At 41.7% G+C, this 22,500-nt stretch overlaps 1 protein-coding gene across 1 annotated transcript in view; it reads left to right on the top strand.

Annotated features, from left to right (window-relative positions):
- The window catches only part of LOC146546181 (stonustoxin subunit beta-like), an 18,029-nt gene extending 6,677 nt beyond the window's left edge, over positions 1–11,352 (top strand). The window contains exons 4-5 of the mRNA XM_085266652.1: positions 10,665–10,716; positions 11,072–11,352. Coding sequence (XP_085122778.1) covers positions 10,665–10,716; positions 11,072–11,352 — 333 coding nt within the window. The remainder of the gene's footprint in view (positions 1–10,664; positions 10,717–11,071) is intronic.
- Positions 11,353–22,500: the final 11,148 nt, after the last annotated feature.

Below are 22,500 nucleotides of genomic sequence, written 5' to 3'. Positions count from 1 at the left end.
GAAACACATCCAAGCTGTCACCACGGTAACAGCACCGCCCATCCACAGGTGAGGGGAGGAGCAAAAAGAGGGACTTTGACCATTTTATACTAAAAACACTCAACTAATGTTTCTAATATGAAACAAATAAGCCCACATTAATGTGAGCGTTTATTAAATAATAATAATGATGATTTCCTCCTGATCTCATTTCCACAGCAGAGAAAACTGTGGTGTATATTGAGGTGGAGGGTGTGGTCTGTGGCTCAGGTGTAGAGTGAGGGTGGGGTGCACCACAGCAGCATGCTGGGACTGCTGAGGGTGGAGGAGGGAGTGATGATGACATCAGAGCTGCAGCACAGAGACCAGTGAACACACAGTCTGTTCATCTTTGCATAGATACAATATACAGCACAATATTGAATGACAGACACGCTGTGGGAGCTTCCACAGATACACTGACGTCAGCATCCAGAGTCCTCCTGCTGCTCCCCCCTCAGAGCCCCGTGATCAGCACCAACACATTCAGTTAGATGACAGAGTCCAGCTGCAGCTAGAATCAGCTCCCCTCTGTGAACAACAGCACAGCGTCAGTGTTTCACACTCAGTGAAAGGAGGAAACAGCAGAAGAACACCATGTGTGCTACGTTTCCCAGGACACACTACAAACTGCACAAATACAGAGCAGCACGTGGAAGGACCTGGAGCTGCATTTACAGAGCTGCAGACAGCGTGATGTCCTGTATGGACAGGTGGAAGGAACCAAGTCCTCAGCTGGAACACTCGTGTTTGTCCACAGACAGGAAACACAGCAGGAAACTTCCTCACAGAAGTGCAGCTCATGGATAACACACTTCCTGTCAGTCAGAATGAGGCTGCAGCCAAACACAGAAAGGTGTTTTTGTCCAGATGAGCCCAGAGAAGAAACACGAGTGTTCACAGACATCAGAAGCTCAGAGAGGTGAAACATGAGGTTGGAGTCCTCGTCAGCATCCAGAAGAGCTGCTGTGAAACCCTGAGTACTCATGACAGACTCTGATGGCACAAACACATCATGATTCAAACAGAAAGACAAACATGGAGCTCCTGATCCTCCTGCATGAGAACAAGCTGACATGAGCGCTGTGTCTGAGAGTGTCTCCCTGTCACAGTGACAATAACACAGCTGCTGCTCACAGTCATTAAACTGACCTGAGGTCAGCTGTGCTCCTTACATATGAACCATGTGACCTCACATCAGTGCTGTGGATGACTGTAGTCATAGAAGAGTAGAGCTGTAGCAGGTGGTGTGAGGAGGAGGTGGTGTATTCTAGTTAACGCAGTACTGAAACACTCCAGCAGAGGGCGCTGTTAAGTCCTTATTGTAACACAGTTACTGTGTGCAGTTAGACTTCATACATAATCTGCACTTATTTCCATCAGACATGCTGTCAGTAAATGATTGGTTTCTATTGATTCTACTTCCTGTTGACTCGTTTGATGACAGTGAAACAATCACAGCTGATTGTGTGATGATGTAAACTGTCACTGTTACATTCAGTGTGTGTGACATAATGTTAGTGCAGGCTGATAACAGCCTGGTTCTGTTAGAAACACATGAACGTGTCCATAGATCAGTGTGTGTTTAACATGAGAGCTTCAGCCCTGCTGATGTGTTAAATAAAGACATGCAGGAAAACTGATGAGACTCTGAAATAACTCTTTATATTTATAATGTAACTCTGCATCAAAAGAACAACAAAGGATCCCAGACAGGTTTCTGTGAACAAAGACCATTCTGATGTTTCTGTGTTTCTAACACTTTGACATTATTAGTAAACAGACTGCAGTGAGCAGCATTTATAAAGAGCTTCTATATAAAGATATGACAGCTGTTTGACAAGTTTATCACTCTGTGTTTGGACCTGATCAGTCCAGCTGTTTACTTGAAACATGTTCATTTACCTGTTCTGTTATATTCATGTTCTTGTCTCTGTTGAAAACACATTTTAATGTCCCTCAGATTTTTCTCCCAGATGAATAAATATAAAAATGACACAAACTGACTGCAGCTACTTTTTGTCCTTTCTGTCAAAAACCTTCATGTGACTCATGAGAGACACGTTTCAGCTGTTTGTGACAGATCAGAGGCCAACAAGTCATTTATAACACTTTCCATCATTGTTTAAAGTTCTCAGTGTTTCTGTGTTGCTGCGTATAGGATCTCCCAGCATCATCACTGTGCTGTCCAATCATTGTGTGCGAGGTTACCCTTATAGTGCGATGTGTGTTTGCACAAAGAGAAGCATGTGTGTCAAATATAAATAAGCACAGAACAGAAACAGCTGCTCGTTTCTTCTGTTTAGAGTCAAGTTAGTGTTTTGTGTCTTTGTTTGAGGCCTGATGTCGAGCAGAGGTGTGTGTAACTGCACTGGTCTGTTATATGTGTGAAGTGTGTGCTTCTCTTCAGCATCATCTTTGTCACTGCTGATTCCTTTGTGTCATCATGTGTTGAGAAGAGAGAACAGTTATAACGGAGGAGCAAAAGGAAGCCCTGAAATCTGCATCAACAAGGAAGTGTTGGCTCACCAGTGATCCCAGCAGAGCCACTGGTTTGGCTCCAGTTGTTCTAGATTCAATGATGTTGTTGCTACAGATACATGTCAGCATCTTTATTGAATTTTATATGAAGCAGAAATGGTGTCATTAGGAGAAGAAGAGGAGAACAAGTCCGGCGAGGAGGCAGCAGCTCTTAAAGATGAAACAGCAGCTCAGCCCTGAGCTCAGAGAGCTGCACATGAAAAAGCTCCTCAAGCAGATCCTGTCAGAGGTTTGTCATCAACAGGAGGAACTGTTCACATCATAGGATGAAGATGCTGTCAGCTGGATGAAGAAGGTTATTTAATGCAAACGTTCACACTGAAGTCAAATTGTTGTCGTGTTGAACAGATTCATGTACTGATCGTCTCCAGAATGTTAGAAGAGCTTCAATGAATCATTAGAAACAACTTACAGCTGCACAGCTGTGTCAAACACATCTGTGTGTCATTGTGGGATTGTTGTGTTTCTACATGTGACACACGTCTAAAACATGCACACAATCTGAACACAAACAGGGACTCATGTGTTCCCACAGCCAGATGCTGAGAGCCATTTCCTTGTAGTCCTGTGTCTACATACATGAACCATTAGATGTTATTGGAATGATTGTCAGCTCTGATAGTTTCATGTGTGTTTAGCTGGACGCTGTTTGATCCTCGACATGTTTAAAGGTGTCCAGTCCTGAGACACTGGGGCTGGAAACAGCTGTGATGTCATTGGACTGTCACACAGACAGAAGTGCATGAAGTGAGCAGCCGAGGAGCCGCTGATGTTTTGGATTCAACAGCATTTGAAAGGTCGACACAGACACATTTGCACACAGAAAGCTGAATCTGTCATATGCCACAGTGAACTCACTGTTCAGTGTTTTTCAGGAAGCTTCTTAACTGCCTCTGCTGCCAAACAAGCAGCTGATGTCCTTGAGAAGAAGCTGAAGAAGTCTTCAACAACAAATACAGGAAGTGGACTTTCAAATACTAGATTCACTTTAGACTCACAGAGAAATGACTCAACCAGCTGTGTTTGACTATATGAAAGGTCAGTGTGTGTCTGCACACAGACTGTTGTGTTGGACTGTTATTCAGTTGTCTGCTGAATGTTTTCAAATGTCTGCATCTCAGCTGTGATGAGGCTGGGGGTCATGGGAGGCCACCGTAGCAGCCTCTTCAACATCATGACATCATCATAAATGCTGCTGGACTGTCTGATGGGCTGACGGTGAAAAAGCCGTCGGGAAGGAAACAGAAGACATTTCAGAGGCTGCAGCAGATTTCTTTGATTCGGGGCCTTTTTCAGCTTTATTGGACAGAGCAGTGAAGATAAGTGACAGCAAAGCAGAGAGAAAGGGGGCGTGGCCCGGGTCAAAGCCAGGCCAGCTGCTCTCCACCTCGTGGTCACCTGCTCATCCTAGTGAGCTCCACCAGCAGCCCTTTCACACACTTTACACTGTCAAACACTGTGTGTGGACCTCAGCTAACAACAGGCTACATTTAAGTCTGGACTACATGCTTTTATATTGTTTTTATTCCATCAGCAGCTCAACATCATGAGCAGCTTTGACATAAAGACATCAAACTCAAGCTGACTTTAAACTACTTTTAATACAGGGGCTCAAAAACAACAACATCTTTATTATATATCAGGACACAAAGTCATTTCATCTCAAAGGGAAACAGCTTTATTTGGAATAACCAGCACTATCAACTGGTTTGGGATCTCCACCAGTTTCATGTCTTTGCAGCTTCTCCAACAAAGTTCCTGTAAAATCAGCATGTTTGTCTTTATTGGTTTGATAGTGATTGATTATTCAGTCCCAATCTGCTGTCATCTAAAGAACAAAATGATGTTTCTATGAGTCACAAAGCTCCAGATGTTGTCGGCTTCACAAAGAAAACAAAGAACTTAAACACAAAGTGTTTGGAGCCAAAATGTTCCCAAGCTGCTCTTTTTGAAATGGCAGAGGTACAGTGGTGTCTAACAGCACACTGTGGAAGGCAAACATGTTATTGTTGGATGAAACTTCATGAATCCTTTGTAGATTTGAGCTGTTGGAGCCTTTCTTTTCTCTTCAGGTGTACAGATGCTGAGGAGGCAGGTGGAGCAGGTGGAGCTGTTGTGATGCTGGCAGAGGGTGTGTCTTAGTAACTCTGTGAGGCAGAACTGGATCCAACATTGTGGATGTGTTGATGTTGGAGCCATTAAGAGTCTCTGGCCACACTGTAGGATTTCCCTTTGATCCACTGTGGGGGCATTTTGGAGTCTGTCAGTGAAACTCTTCATGTTTGTGTTTGACTCCAGTTTATAGAAACAGAGAAATGTGTCATGCTTTTGTTCGGCCTCCACAAATACACACATTTGTTCATTGGTTGGACTTTTTGGAAGGAGACACATTGAAAACCATGTTAATAAGATCTTGTTGTTTCCTGTGGATCCGACACAGAGAGTGGACTTCAGACAGAAAGCGTGGAAGAGATTTTAGAGGCCGTGTGTGGCAACAGGAAGTTTCTGTGTGTTTGCTGATCTTACATGTGGAAAACAACACGTGATGTTTGTGAAGTCCTACAATGATCATTGTTCTCACAGCATTTTGAGTGGGAACAGTTCAAACTGGGAGTAGTGGGAGTTATTTACTGATTGAAACAAGCTGAATGTTTCTGTGACGATGAAGATCAGCAGCTCAGCTGATCAATGAACTGACATCTATCAGTCGTTTCATGAGATGAAGTCATCAGCAGACATTTGTTCTGACTGTGTGATGAATGTCAGAACGTCAGGGCTCTGCTTTAGTCACTGCTTGATGATCATTGGCTCATTGTTGAATCCAGGGGCCCAGTCTGACCTCTGACCTTTGCTGCAGGTCTTCTGTGTTATCTCCACTTTCATGTCTGATCTTCTACTTGTAGTCCTGTGTCTACATATACAGTGGCTTTCAAAAGTATTCGGCCCCCTTGAACTTTCCCACATTTTGTCACATTACAGCCACAAACATGAATCAATGTTATTGGACTTCCAGGTGAAAGACCAACACAAAGTGGTGCACACGTGAGAAGTGGAACGAAAATCATACATGATTCCAAACATTTTTTACAAATAAATAACTGCAAAGTGGGGTGTGCGTAATTATTCACCCCCTGAGTCAACACTTTGTAGAACCAGCTTTTGCTGCAGTTCCAGCTGCCAGTCTTTTAGGGTCTGTCTCTGCCAGCTTTGCACATCTACAGACTGAAATCTTTGCCCATTCTTCTTTGCAAAACAGCTCCAGCTCAGTCAGATTAGATGGACAGCGTTTGTGAACAGCAGAAATTGAAATTGAAATTGCAGTGAAGTCAGCTAGAAACTTACAGTGACGTGGACATCATGCAAAGACTGCCAGACTCTGTAATACTGCAAATGATCAGTGACTCAGGTTAACACTAAACTTTAAACGGCACCTCTGTGTCTCTGTGTGCTGAACATCTAGGATTGAGTCAGGCTGCATCAGCTGAAGCTGTTATTTGTATATATCAGTATTTTTTTATTCAGGTGTGGGGAAAATACGTAAGACTGCAGTGAAGCGATGCACCAGATGAATCCCTGGCCAAAGGTATCGTACTCAAATCAGACTACTGATCCAGCCACATCAGCCTTTTGTGAGGTCTGTTTAAAGTAGACTAAAAGTGAACTGCAGGTTCCTGAGAGGTGGACTGTGAGCACAGAAACACATGTTCATACATACAGCTGCAGCAAACTTACATTAATTTTAAATAGATTTGTTACTCTGATGTCTGTCTCTGTGTTAGTCCTCTGACAGACTGGTGACCTGTCCAGGTGTGCTCTACCTACTACTGGGACAGGTTCCAGCCTCTGTAATAGAAATGTTCTGTTATTCTCATTTAAAGTGTTTAAGTGCTTATGCATATGCTTAGTTGTGACACTGTTACTGTTCAGTGAAAGTTGCTAAAACTAGATGAACTTACTTCAGCAGTTTGAGAAAACAACTCCCTTTACAGGTGCTGATAAGGCCAAGGGCACAAAACAGCACAACCATTGATGCGTTAGGTTTCATAGCGAGACACGTGAAGTGTGGTAGGATCAGTTTGTAACTTCCTCCCTCTTCCTTGGAAGGCGTAAAGGAGGAGGAGCACGACCTCTGTGGCAGCGCTGACATGACTGAACTGTGATGTTTGATGTGTGTTGGCGCAGTAATAAATAGCTTGATCACAGCTCTTTCTGTGTTGCAGACTTTATTTAAAAAATTCCACGAAACCCCCCCCACTGTGAACCTGAATTGAATATTCAGAAGACATTTGTTTAAATAGTTCTACAAATCTGAGCTGTTGGTGTGTCCTTGGATTGTGTGGTAATAATATTAGAGCCTGCAATCTTTCTTACTGGATCTCTACTATGAGTCATGTTACCTGAGATTAGTTCTATGTTTACCTGTCAGCCTGGACGAATGTGCTGTGTGAAGAATGTAAATGACATCAGATCTGAACTGCTTACATCTAAGGAGCCTGTTCATATTTAATTGTAATATGAACCAATGATTTTCTGATTGATTGCTGATATATACAGTGGGGCAAAAAAGTATTTAGTCAGCCACCGATTGTCATCATTTTAGGTGGGGGAACTTGCACAGAGGTCAGTAATTTGCACCAGAGGTACACGTCAACTGTGAGAGACAGAATGTGAAAAAAAAAAAATCCATGAATCCACATGGTAGGATTTGTAAAGAATTTATTGGTAAATCAGGGTGGAAAATAAGTATTTGGTCAATAACAAAAATACAACTCAATACTTTGTAACATAACCTTTGTTGGCAATAACAGAGGTCAAATGTTTACTATAGGTCTTTACCAGGTTTGCACACACAGTAGCTGGTATTTTGGCCCATTCCTCCATGCAGATCTTCTCGAGAGCAGTGATGTTTTGGGGCTGTCGCCGAGCAACACGGACTTTCAACTCCCGCCACAGATTTTCTATGGGGTTGAGGTCTGGAGACTGGCTAGGCCACTCCAGGACTTTCAAATGCTTCTTACGGAGCCACTCCTTTGTTGCCCGGGCGGTGTGTTTTGGATCATTGTCATGTTGGAAGACCCAGCCTCGTTTCATCTTCAAAGTTCTCACTGATGGAAGGAGGTTTTGGCTCAAAATCTCACGATACATGGCCCCATTCATTCTGTCCTTAACACGGATCAGTCGTCCTGTCCCCTTGGCAGAAAAACAGCCCCATAGCATGATGTTTCCACCCCCATGCTTCACAGTAGGTATGGTGTTCTTGGGATGCAACTCAGTATTCTTCTTCCTCCAAACACGACGAGTTGAGTTTATACCAAAAGTTCTACTTTGGTTTCATTTGACCACATGACATTCTCCCAATCCTCTGCTGTATCATCCATGTGCTCTCTGGCAAACTTCAGACGGGCCTGGACATGCACTGGCTTCAGCAGCGGAACACGTCTGGCACTGCGGGATTTGATTCCCTGCCGTTGTAGTGTGTTACTGATGGTGACCTTTGTTACTTTGGTCCCAGCTCTCTGCAGGTCATTCACCAGGTCCCCCCGTGTGGTTCTGGGATCTTTGCTCACCGTTCTCATGATCATTTTGCCCCCACGGGATGAGATCTTGCGTGGAGCCCCAGATCGAGGGAGATTATCAGTGGTCTTGTATGTCTTCCATTTTCTGATGATTGCTCCCACAGTTGATTTCTTCACACCAAGCTGCTTGCCTATTGTAGATTCACTCTTCCCAGTCTGGTGCAGGTCTACAATACTTTTCCTGGTGTCCTTCGAAAGCTCTTTGGTCTTGGCCATGGCGGAGTTTGGAGTCTGACTGTTTGAGGCTGTGGACAGGTGTCTTTTATACAGATGATGAGTTCAAACAGGTGCCATTCATACAGGTAACGAGTGGGGGACAGAAAAGCTTCTTACAGAAGATGTTACAGGTCTGTGAGAGCCAGAGATTTTCCATGTTTGAGGTGACCAAATACTTATTTGCCACCCTGATTTATGAATAAATTCTTTACAAATCCTACCATGTGAATTCATGGATTTTTTTTTCCACATTCTGTCTCTCACAGTTGAAGTGTACCTCTGGTGCAAATTACTGACCTCTGTCATCATTTTAAGTGGGGGAACTTGCACAATCGGTGGCTGACTAAAGACTTTTTTGCCCCACTGTATATATATATATGTATGTATATATATATATATATATATATATATATATATATATATATATATATATATATATATATATATATATATATATTTTTTTTTTTTTTTTTTACATACATAGTTTTTTGTTGCCTTATGGTTCCAAGCGCTGTCACCAATCTTTGCATTTTGTTATTATCTCATGACACTTGTTTAATCAGCTACCATCTCTCCTGTGGACTTTTTAATGTCTACAGTCTCAGACCAACACAGCCCTGCCCTTCCCATATTAGATTCTTGATGAATGTGTGTTGTTGTTATTCAGCCTGGTTCAATGTGCCCCTTTTTAACTTTGAGCACCCGCCCCTTTAAACCTCTCTGCACAGCCCTGCACTGAACTCACTATCTTCTCCCTCTAACAGCCTCCACATGTTCTCACTGTAATTTCCCCTCATGAATGAATTTATGCTGCACTAATGTGAATGTTTGCAGGGAAATCAAACGCATTTCACACGCAGTACTCGAGCTGACTTACCTTTGTTTGAATGACGACTTGTACGCGCTGACTCCACAGATAAGGTATGAAAATATATCAGGCTACGTCTTCAGGGTTTCTACTCCACGGCCGTATTTCATACGGGTCCACATTTCCACTGCACGCTATTTTCTGCAAGTACCGCCGCTTCGCCTCTGGACGCAATCGGTCTCTATACAGTCCATTCTCTTTTGAGCTGCTTTTAAGCATCGTGTAATCGTCGTTCCAACACAGTGTGTTTGTTTTGATTCGTAGACCTCGAAAATGGTGCCGCGCTCCCACAATGCATTGCGGCGTGACGTCAACTCCAAAGCCCTATAGAACATGTTCTTTTTCATTGTCAAAATTATCAGGAATAAAGAAGAAAACTGATTCAAAACCTGTGGAACCTGCCAAAAAACAAGTTTTACTGCAAAGGATTTCTAGATGTGAAGGTTTTGTGGCTTTTTTCAGTTTCTAAAACAAACTCATTTGTACAGAAGGATATGAGGATGTATATGTCCGGTGGTGGGTTTTTTTCTTCTTGATTTAATGTATTCATTTATCTCTTCACTTAATTTTTCTTTATGTTTCTTTTTTTTACCGGTAATTGGCATGAGCGATTTCCGGTCCTCACTCCAAGCCAGTTGGTGGCGGTAATGCACCACATGTTCTATCACAGCTGCGTCCGAGAGGACAGGAAACGTCTGTATGCGTCTGCAAACCAGGTAACTACACTCAGCTGAGCCTCTCTGCTAGTCGTTATTAGTTGGAGGGTTTTGTGTCACTTTCTCTCAGCTTGATAAAGGGCTGTATAGAAATCTCTGGTACGTAACACGTAACGACATTTTTAGGGAGCGTCGCAGAGAAGTGAGGCTGTTTCTTTGTTTTTGTCGAGTTTTGATTGAAGACATGTTTCCAGTCCGTTTTTTACTCGTTTGTTTTTTCATTAATAACTTTACATTATCACAGAGAACAAGAAGGCGCTTTGTTTGTCACATTCACCTTAGTTTCGTTTTTAAACTCAACACTATCATATAGTGTTTAGGCTTAGAATAAATATACTGAGTGGCAAGCAAATAACAGATAAAGACCATTATATTTCCGGTTAGTTGACAAAATAAATTCTATTTTAACAGCAAAGATTTTTTAGATTTATGTTTTGTTTGTTTTTGAAAGTCACAAACTTGTTTAAGTAGATTTGATCTCAAGTTGGATTTTCCATGACCGTTTTAACAATGACATATTTTTCTAGGTGATAAATGGCTGAGATGGCTGCAGCTGTACGTGTGAGGTACCTGCATGTTTCAAGATGAATTTGCAGAGATGTCATGTTTGGTGCTTACAGACATCACACTGCATTTTGTGATTTCGTAGCTATTGTTGTGATATTTTGGAGCTTCCCATGATCACCGTGACAGTCATTCATTTTAACATAACCTTTCTATTCCTTTCAGGGATCCTCATTTTTTGGTGAGGAAGATCAGCAGCTGTGTCGACAGGCAACAGGTAACGGCATGATTTTCTGTTAGTACTGTAGACCTTGGTCTGGTGCTCTTTTTTAGTTTAACACAGTATTTTCATTTGCCGAAGTGTAAAAAGCTTGTTCCAGGAGAAACAAACTTTAGTGAGTTCTGCAAAATGATTCCCACCATTGCACACTCTGTCAGCCTCCAGTGTGCCCTTTTTTTGTCCTTTAACTGAAGAAAGTCGGTAGTCAGAACATATGAGATAAGTGAGATCCTCATTTTGCCTGCTTATTTCAAGATACAACATTTTCACAAACTGCTGTAGGATAACCTTGCTATTTGTCTTTTCCAACACTTCTACATTCATCCATATTTCCTTGTCTGCTTCTTTCCAGGTGAAAAGTACCTGAAATGGGTGAAAGATTTTGTTTCCAAAAACAAAAGCATGTGCGTTCACCTGAAGAAGCCAAGTGGTGCTGACCTGTGGATAGAAGAGCTTGAGAACACCAAATACAACGGGGATGATGATGAAGTTAACGCCTGGGGAAAATTCTACCTTCCCGAGATTGTAAAAATGCAGGTTATTGGTGTGGTAAAGGGCACCTCATGTCCATGTGACGAGCTTGTGCTGATGACGTGTGAGGACAAAAAGCTGTACGGCTATGACGGAGAGTAGCTGCATCTGGTGGCTTCCAGTTTCCTGGAACTATGTGACAAAACGATAGAGTATCCAGCATCCAAGCGCTACTACAATGGAGAGGCCTTCAAAGATATGGTGAGAAGTTAGACTGCTAAGAATAAGACTGGGGATGCCTAGTGTTAGAGATCAATCACCTGAGCTTTTCTTTGTATTGTTGTGTGTTCTGTTTAGACTGAGGAGGACTGGAAAAAAGTTAAGATGAGTGATGTGGGGAGGAAACTGCAGGAAGAACATAAAAAGCTGGTAAATGAAACCCAGTCAGCGTTCGTAAGCCTCATATCATAGGTGGGTATTGGAGCTGAGTATCATCACTGATTTCTAGAACCTGTTCAATTCCAATTCACAAGGTCCCAATTAGATTCCATTTAATTCTTACTCAGAGAGTCAGAAACATTATAATTCTGATCATTTATCAGTACTGACACTTGTGAAACTTCATCAGAGGTGTGAGCATCACAGCAGATGCTTTTGTGTCAAAGTAACTGAGGATAAAACACAAAACCATGAAGCAGATTTTCCTGGCCTAGCTTTTTACAGTAGATAACCTTAAAAATATTATTCTGCAGTAGAACAAAAGCAGACGAGAACCACGACTCAACAAATGTACATTGGCTGATGCTGCTGAAGTGATTCAGAGGTTTTAATAAGAGGTTTTAATAGAGACACAGCAGAGCATTTTGCAGTTTCACTTAATTTGAAAAAAATAAATAAAATTTGGTATTGAACAGCAGAAATGAGGCTGTCTTGTCGGAAGTCATTAAAAAAAAAAATGGCTGTAAACAACGGTAGACTGCTTCATAACAAGCAAGCGAATAATGCCAAAAACAGAGATTTGAGATGGGAAACGGTGTTCTTAAAGTACACTGAGAGAGGCAGAGAGCTGTGCTGTGTTGTTTTTCTGTGTGTGTTTTAATGGTGGTGGAAGCAAACCAGCAAAAGTAAGAGGGAATTCATGACAATGTTTATGTCAAGCGAAATGTGTCTTCTTTTGCTGCTGGTTTGGTTAGAGAGAGACAAAACGTGCAGCTTCAGGATCTGAGCAGCTTTCAGCACCAACGGCATCACAGCTCAGACTTGGATTCAGGATTAAGCCCTTTATGTTTGACTGTAGTGATTGTAGCTCTGTCCTTGTTATTAATCGCTTTAGTCAAACACAGCTATTGTTTGCTGGGATGTGTATATCCTTGACAGTTTGTATCTCAGAGTTATCAAAGACACTGTGGATAATCATCAAGAGATTGTTGTTCTCTTAATAATGACCTATTTGATTGTTTGTTTTTTCTTCTTCTTACAGATTCTGGTATTTGGCCAAAAGAGAGCTTCACAATTCTTGGCTTCACCTGTGGTAGAAAAATGACTAAAGTTATGCAACACTCTCTAAAATTAAAGCTATGCAACGCTTTAACATGAATGGCGAAGGAGTGCATCTCTTTCACCGTCTCTTCCTGTCCTCTTCTCAGTCTTTGTTGTGGCACCTCTTATTAAATTATTCTGTTATTATATGTTACCTTATATATGTAATCAAAGTAGTTGAATTAGAATACTGCTGTAGATCACATTATACCCTTTAATATAGAGTGTGTGAGCTGTATGTAGTTTAGTTCTCATTATACTTTTGAGTTAACAGAACATATTCACATATTAGTTCATTAGATAAATGTGCATCACTCTGTATCCTTGATCTGCTGGGAATGTGTTACACTGTTTTCTTGACATGCTTAATTGTTGAATCATGAAGAGAAGGTTGTAAGCAGGAGACTCTGTGTCTAAAGACAGGGGAGAGAGATAGACCACATTCCACACCCCCACCTTACAGAAAGCAGAGAAACAACTGCCGAGGTCATAACTTAGGCGCTGTAACAGAGAAAAAATGTGATGTTTTGGCTTTTACGACTAGCTGGGGGCCACTAGAGACTATAAAAAGCTGAGCAACCCGTCACCATTTAGAGACATGTGCCTGACCCTCTGGTAGCATCTCTCCCGTCCGGACGTTGTAATGCTCTTATTGTTGAATTGTATGGAAATAAATGATTGTTGATTGAGCATTGATACACCGAGTATTGTCCTTCCTTCAGCCCAAAGATTCAAAGAATTGGGAGATTTCAACAACTTGGTGCCGTGTGACCCGGATCTTTGGTGTGCTGAGGAGGTGTAGATTTGGCCTTTGGTGAGATCGTGGGGCAAAGTGAACAGAAGGCCGGCCTAAAACAGAAAGGTAAGCACAGCCTGTTGTATTATAAATACCAAATGTGCATATTGGGCTTTCCAAATTAATCTGTTCGCTGAGTCACATGTATTTTCACAGTAAATTTGTCGGTGTCTGGTTTTTGGCGCAAGATACTAACAACATAAGTTGAGGCTGAATTCCAGTGTGTTAAATAAACTGCTTCTACCGAGATACTAATAACATACTACGTTGGACTAGTTGCAGCCACTTTACCTTCCACATTTAATTTTGTCTAATACTGGCTTCTGTAGCAATAATACATTAGAATTTCTTCTGAAGACACGGCCATTAGTTCAGTACATTGAAGTCGAGGTTTGAAGTTTGTTTATGGTGTCTGTTACGTCCTGGCTCTTGCCGGCTATGAAATAGAAGTTGATTTAAGGAAAAGCAGATGCTGGCTTCACGGTGCGGTTGAACGCTGGCAACGCGAGAGCGAAACACGTCCGTAGGTTTGGTTTATGATACGGCCGTGTTCCGGTGGTGCGGCCGTGAAGTGCAGTAGTGGTTGGTGCTAATTTTAGTACATTGAACAGAGGCTTGACGGTGGTTTGTGGCGTCAGTCGAGTTTTTTTTTAAGGGCTGCGGTCATAAAACAAAGTAAAATTTTACTTGCCAAGAAGTACATAGAGCAAAACCTGGTTTATGATGTCGGGTATAACTTCGGGGATGCAAGCATCACTTTTATGATGCGACTTTGCCCCGTGGTGGCGGTCATAAGCGCAGAGAAAGGGGTATTTTGGTCTATGGTGCAGTGTGCTTTAAGAAGATCTAATAGTTGAGCTCAGAGGTTTCTGTGTAAAATTCCCGCTGAGGAAAAGTGTTGTGGGTGAGTGTGAAAGCGCGCTCTGGGTGAGAGAGTGTGTGTGAAGCTGCGAGGCGCGCTCTGGGTGCTGTCTTGTGGGTAAAGCGCGCACTGAGTGAGAGTGTGAGTGAGGCGCGCTCTGAGTGTGTTTTTTGTGTGGAGTGTGAAGCGTGAACACAGTGACAGTGACTGTTGATGTGTTTGATTAGGAGGACATTAGAGCAAATACACATTTTAGGATCAAAGGTTGATGCCTAGTGTACCTGTGGAACATTTGCCTATGGAGTAGCGACCCTCCTGTCCGTGGACGCGTGGCCAGGACCGGCGTCGTCCGGGTGCTGAGGTGGTGACTTGGGGAGGTGAGGGCCCCCGCATAGCCACGGAAATAACACTGGAACGGCCGTGTAATCACGGGTTCACATTTATTTCCGGACTAGAACAAGACACATTTTGCGAACAAACGTTGAGTCTAGATTAGTAAAGAAATATAAAAAGGTTGAATTCCTCGTTTCAGTGGTTGAAATTGTTGTGTGCCTGTCCCCTGACGAGTGTGAAATTAAATAAAGAGGGAATTTGGAGCCACATAGAGATAGACGGGCATAATTGGGTGTATTACTCTGTGGTGTAATAAAAATAAAAAGGAGAGATAGTAAGAGGTGTGCAGTGGAGAATTATGGAGGAGTAGAGAGAGGAATGTGTTGGGAGACTGGCGTGCAGTTTACGCTGTCAAGGTAGGCGTGTTGCCTGCTTATCTGTTTAACAGTGATGAAAATGAAATTAAATAAATCTCTTAGTGTGTTAATACAGGAAGCTGCGGACCTGGACCAACTGCCCCCACAAGCACAGCGGCCGAAGCAAAATTATAGGTAATGGGAACCACACCCAGCACGAATCAGCAGCTGTGAAACCGACAGCAGTGAGGAGAGAATTAGAGGAGAAATTAAGAGAAGTTTTAACACATAAAATTGGGGCCAACGGACTTGTGGAGGTTGGGAAGGCGTCCGGAGCATCACAACAAAAAGGTGAAACAAAAACACACAAGCAGAGAAATCTGAGAGAAAGGCTCCTTTTAAGGTAACGCCTAGTTTGAGAAAAGATAAAATTAACCTGCTTTTATACAAATGCACATACACGCAATGAAGAAACAGCTTACACTCATGAACATGTGAAGATTTTCCAGCAAGGTTAAAGAAAAATTAACATACTTAAATGATGAAGTCTATACATTACTGACAAAGAAACCCTCTGGGTTGCAGGACAACAATTTAACTAAAAAAAAAAAAAAAAAAAAAGGAACACTGGTCTAACCAACCAGGCAAGACACAACAAATTTAGTGGTTAAAAGATTCAAATTGTGACATGTTTTCTGTTGATTGATTAATAAAAGTGATTACTGAATGAAAGAAAGTTCCTTTTTGGGCTTTTAAACATGATCTTAAGAATTTTAACATATACTGGTGTTGTCCTGTCAACTTGGTGGGTTAGGAGTTGATTATATCGGGAGACAAAAAACAAAAAAAGGGGGAGAGAAGGCTGACACAGGGCCTGGCCCCATTGTCTCCCCTCTGAATAACACAGCCAACACAACAACATTTTCCTGTTCGTTTGTTTTTGTTTTTTGTTTTTTGTTTGTTTTTGTTTTGTTTTGTTTTTGTTTTTTCTATACATATTTAATTACAGGCTGCTTTGCCGGCCCTGAAAGCCGAGGCTGACTGGACTCCTGCTCTCCCCCATACGTGACACTGACCAAATGCTGCAACAGCTGGACCCACAACAACGACCTGAGAATGTCAACAGACCTGCAGGAATGTGATCTCATGCAGCCGAGACGGAGAGCACTAAACCTAAGGCCCGTTTCACTACACGGGGGAAAATTCCTAGACTGCGTCAGCTGACAGAGCTCAGCTGTGACGAGACGCCCGCCAAGCCCGAATGAAAAGTAAGGCCGAGCGAAAGAATGCTGACCTTGATAACTTTGCATTCACACTGTGCAGGACAGTGATGGACCAACACGGATGATCGGGTGGCGAAAAAGGGCGTGACCGAGACAGGAGGAGTAACTGAGGTCAGAAGGCACCTCAGAATGGACAAAAACACAGAAGAAGATGCAGGTTTCACCTGCGGTGAACATCGACACTGGAGAAAGGACTGCCCCAATTGGGGTCAGAACCAGGACGGACTGAATTTTGACCAGCAGCAGCAGCAATGGTCGCAAACAAACTGAAAGAGGAGGGGGGGCAGGACCCCAGGGCATGCTTCAGGCCGTGGTTTACCCAGAACACCAGAACAGGAAAGTGATGAACACACACACACACACACACACACACACACACACACACACACACACACACACACACACACGGGAATGCTGATTCACTGAGAAGTGATGCACACACATACACATGCACACGCTTGTGCAATGAAGAGTGATCCACACACACATACACGCTGATGCAATGAAGAATGCTTTGCTTATGCTGATATGCAAAATGCTGCACACAAACATCCCAATGCATAATTTTTATGAGGAGCCATTGATTACCATTAAATACTTAGAATGTGTTATATGTCACCCAGAGGGCATTTATGTAGATTTTAGGAATAAGGTCTAAAAAAGTTTGGTTATGAAAACAATGTCTGTGCGTGATGTCTGTTTATGGCTCAAGGCCTTGACTGAATTCTTTGCTGTGCTTCACACAGCCCTGATGAGGAACAGTGGCACAGAGTGTGGTTCTTACACACACACTGGACTTTCTGGACATTGTTTTTGCACAACACTGGTCACTATATTCTTCATTTCCAGTTAATACTTGTACAGCTGCTGTTATTGTGTATATATTTATTTATATTTAGATTTCTTCATACATTCTTATATAGTTCTATATTGTGTATTGTGTATTTTGTTGTACAGTTATTTTATTTTCAACTTTAATTTATATATTTTATCTTATTCTTCCCAGTTAAATTTACCCTTCATTCTAATTTGTGTTGTACAGTTATTTCATTTTTAACCTTAATTTATATTTTATTCCTTCCTAGTTAAATTTACCCTTTTTAATTTTTCATATTTATTTCCTATCTTATTCATAGCCTTTCCTTTTTTGTTTTCTTTAGGTCACGAGCAGTTGTCCAAGCATTTCACTACATATCGTACTGTGTATGACTGTGTACGTGACAAATAAAATTTGAATTTGAAAAATGATGAATTAATAGTGTAAGTTTTAGGTCGGAGTACGGCATTTTCTGTGATTGAGTTTTAATTCAAGGAGGAATAAAAGGAGTTACGGCACCTGAGGTTCTCATTCCCACACAATATTGTCCCGGCAGGAAGCAAAATTTTCCTGTGAATTTCTGGTTGATTGTTTGGTTTTGTTTAGCGCTAGCTTGATTTTATCAGTGAGCTTTGGCTTGTGTTCTTTCTCGTAAGCGAGAGAGGGATATGTCTGCTAGGACATGTCTGCAACGGGCCCTAGTTTGTGTTATTTTAGTAGTATTTTGTTGGTTATGTCTGTTTTCGTTTTTGTTACAGTGCACTGGAAAAAAAAAAACATCTGAGAGGTGTGATCCACCGGTGGTGATATGTTGATATTTTGTGAGTTCATGATTTAACAATCAGCTCTTTAAACCAGGCCTGAAAGATTGAAATTTAAAGCGCTATAAAATATTATTACTGTAAACAGTTGCAAAGTGTGCTTCTCCATGATTGTAATTGGCTTGGGAGAAATTCACTTATAGGGAACACTGAGAAGTTCTGAGTCTAAAAGGATTGCACCGAGTCAATCCGGCCCAAAAAACAAGAAGGAATTGTTTTCCTTTAAAATGATGACGTCATCTTGCTGGTGATGGAGGCTCGAATAGGTTGCGCGGGAGACTCCATTATCAGCAATATCTGGTATGAATGTGTATGGAGGTATGCATGTGAATGGACTGTGATGGACGGACTGGAAGCTTTGACTGACTTGATACTGAGACAATGACTGCACCCACTTTAGGATTAGTAAATGCCAATAAACAATTCATAAACAATTCACCCAGCCGACAAGAGAAGGGTGGATGCTTCGCTTTGTTTTGTTTTGTTTTTTCAGGAGCAGGAGGATAAGAGAGACTGGAGGAGGAGACTCTAGCTTCACATAAGTATGAACTGCAGACTTAACACTGTGGTTGCTGATGTTTGCATTAAGACAACTGTGCTATATTAGCTGTGTTTTGAGTAAGGTATCATGTTATATTATTGGGAATGCCAAATGCTACAGTGGAGAAGACTTTTGATACCACTCATGACTGGAATATGTTACTATTAACCATAGCAGGCCACTGTAAAAAGTCAATTAAATTTTATAGAGGAAAATCGCCAAAACTTTAACAATACCTATGAATGACTGGCCACATTCAGAATAGAGATATGCAATAATAAACATTGGTCCACGTGATTTAGGTTCTCACTTGAAATAGTAAGTTATTAAATGTAGAATATAATCGACAGGGACATTTGATAGGATGTGGTACTGAAAAAGAACAAGAGCAAAGTAATAAAGAAAATATTGTGTTTAGTTTGGATAAATTCAAATTAAAATGTACCATTACACTCAGAGGATCAATATGAAATAGAACATATGCAAAATTTGTAGGAAGTACATGACTGATAACTGTTCTGTCCTGAGCGTTTGTTTCTAGAGCACCCACTTGACCACACCAACAGTTTCTCGCCACCGAGGAGGGGTACTTGCAAAAAGAATAAAATAAAAATCTGAGTTTAACAAAACATTTTAAATGTAAATATCAAGCTTACCTTTCTTTTTCCATGAAATGTGCTTGTGGGCACGCCAGCCATTTTGAAAAGGTGGGCAAAACAATTGGCAAGGCCACACCCCCACACATGTGATATAATGTTAAAGGTACTGTTGTCCTCTCTAAGAAACATCAGGACTTAGAGGAGTGGCAAGTAGAGTATGCGAGCTACAAGCAAAAACTAAAATGTGTACTACAGTGTGCAAAAATGAAATACTGGGTCATCAGGGGGTCATGAGGGACATTTATAAAACTAAAAGTCCCACTAACCTTAAAGTGCACTTGAAAAGCCCACACAAGAAGGTTAACCTAGCTTACCTAGAAGACCTCATCAGGGGGAGCACACTCCCCCTCCTTGAAGAGCTCACCCACTCAACCCGCATCCCCAGAAAATAGCTAACCCCAGATAAGGCAGCGTGATGTATCCCGAGACAACAGGACTGGGACATCTAAATAAAGGTGTGAAACAATCGCCTTCAAAAGGTTATCAATTCACTTCAACCAAAATTAGGACCACTCGGTGCGGCAAGAGTTAATAGTTATTAGTCTCAACACCCAAGGATAACCAGAAGAGCATGACTGATATGATGGAACTGGGATTTTGTTACACTTAATTTTTGCAAAACACAAATAAAACTAAATTGAAACTAAGGATTTTCAGAAAATAAAAACTAGACTAAACTAGCAAAGAATTGGTAAAAACTAATTACAACTGGTAAAAATTGAAAATCTGGAGTCGAAACTAAATAAAAATAACAACTAATGGAAATGGCGAAAAGTTTAAAACCCTGGTGCAGAGATTGGCAAATCTGACCAGGAAACGTTATAAAATGGATTGTCAGGATAGTCAGCGTTAAAGCCACTTTTGACAGTCCATACTAGGATGGCATTGGACATCTTCGGGGCGGAAAAGGGTTGGTGTGACCAAGGTGTGGTTTGGCTTGTTGTATATACATTTCAAAATGTTACAGCTCTGGATGGACCAGTTACCAGATATGATGTCACTAACCTTCTCTTTTAATTGTCTAGCTCCAATGAATTGACACATGGGAGTGTGTCAAAAAAGGGGGAAGTTGAGTCCGAACATCAAACAATGGTTTTATGAACATCTTATGACGTTATTTCTGTGTTTAATAATTTAGCTATGGTAAAACTTAAGCTTATAATGTGTAGACTTAGAAAGGGTTCACTAATTTTTGATTTCTTTTACACACACATAGATTATGATTAGAATAAGTCCCTGGGTCAGAGAGTCCTGAACATAATATTTTAAACCAAATTTGAATCATTAGAACAACAATGGATAACAATATTAGATTATCAAGGCTAGGGAGAGAGGTGTTTTGGTTTTCTGTCTCTTGCAGAGAAAGGAGCAGACACCAGACGGGGACCCGGAGATGTGAGGACCCTTCACAGCAGGGACAGATGTAGGGACTGCCGAGACAGCAACTGGGGTCAAGTGTCATGACGTTTGGGCTCCTGGAGAAGATGGATCCCACAAACACAGCAATAACCATGAAGGGGTTGGCGAAAACCAGGAACACCAGACCAACGAGGTTCAAGAGGCTCTTGGCAAAAAGGGGGACACGCCGGTGAACCCAAAACACACAGATCTTTGTTGGAAATCAGGGCAGAATAATCCCCAGAACTGTGCAATGACTAAAGGGTGGTCTAACCCCGGAGGTCGAAGAAAGAAGCTGAGAATCACCCAACTGGAAGACACTGGTAGCTGCAGCAATAAAAATAAAGGTTAAAAGCTCCTTAGACAGAGGTTCTAGTCTAAGTACATTTGAAAGGTATAAGGGGGCATTAAAATGGGAGTGGAAAACTGGAGCACCAAAATAAAGCTGTGGGAGAATTGGGGAGTGATGGGAGAGTCATCTGTAACTGCTGTTATGGTTGTAAATCTAACTTTGCTTGCATCTGAACTGCGTGAACACAGAGGTCATCCCACATATGGTCCACCCGTTAAAGGGGGACAGAGGGCCTCAGGATCAAGAAAACTTGGACCTTGCAACCCTGGAGTGCATGTTGTAAGTGATCTCTTTCAGAGATCAAAAGGGGGAATTATTAGATTATTCTGTTATTATATGTTACCTTATATATGTAATCAAAGTAGTTGAATTAGAATACTGCTGTAGATCATATTATACCCTTTAATATAGAGTGTGTGAGCTGTATGTAGTTTAGTTCTCATTATACTTTTGAGTTAACAGAACATATTCACATATTAGTTCATTAGATAAATGTGCATCACTCTGTATCCTTGATCTGCTGGGAATGTGTTACACTGTTTTCTTGACATGCTTAATTGTTGAATCATGAAGAGAAGGTTGTAAGCAGGAGACTCTGTGTCTAAAGACAGGGGAGATAGATAGACCACATTCCACACCCCCACCTTACAGAAAGCAGAGAAACAACTGCCGAGGTCATAACTTAGGCGCTGTAACAGAGAAAAAATGTGATGTTTTGGCTTTTACGACTAGCTGGGGGCCACTAGAGACTATAAAAAGCTGAGCAACCCGTCACCATTTTGAGACATGTGCCTGACCCTCTGGTAGCATCTCTCCCGTCCGGACGTTGTAATGCTCTGACTGTTGAATTGTATGGAAATAAATGATTGTTGATTGAGCATTGATACACCGAGTATTGTCCCTCCTTCAGCCCAAAGATTCAAAGAATTGGGAGAATTCAACAGGCTTTTGGAGCCTTGACCTGACTTTTAAAAAAAGCGCGTTCATGCAAACATCGTCGGGTCTGCCGTGATATGTTTACAACGGGACTTCTGCTCCTGAACCTCTGCGCACAGCGTCTGCAGGTCGGGGCTGTACGAAGTCACTTTATCTCTACAGGACTGTAAGCTGTCGTCTGTGAGGCGTGAGCGTGTTTGTTTGAACACAGTTCACGGTGGAGAACAGCTGCTGACATAATGTGGATCCCAAGATCCATAACTGGCCTACCTGGGGCTGAAAGTCTCCATAAATGCAGGCGTTTCGGCGGCTACACCGGCTTCCACCAGTGTGACGCTTATTTTGAGAAAATAATAGAATATAAATGTAGTTTTTATATTTCAATATCACAATAATCTTCCAATGTAGAACTACAAGTTAAAAAAGAACTAACTTAAATCAAATCCACTTCAGCTAAATACTTCTCATTTATTTCCATCTTACATGCTGTGACTGCAGCCATTCCCACATCTCTGTGAATGGGACTCATGGACATGGATCAGTGGTTGTTGATCAATGGTCCTGAGAATCTGCATAATTAAGATGAAGGAACGGAGCTCCCAGCCCATCGTTCCTGC

This window comes from Mchenga conophoros, unplaced genomic scaffold, assembly GCF_057382185.1.
Source record: "Mchenga conophoros isolate Kocher_MC1m ecotype Shallow Benthic unplaced genomic scaffold, M_conophoros_male_GT1.1 unmapped_scaffold_6, whole genome shotgun sequence".
Taxonomy (NCBI): domain Eukaryota; kingdom Metazoa; phylum Chordata; class Actinopteri; order Cichliformes; family Cichlidae; genus Mchenga; species Mchenga conophoros.
This window is presented reverse-complemented; position numbering and strand designations above follow the sequence as displayed.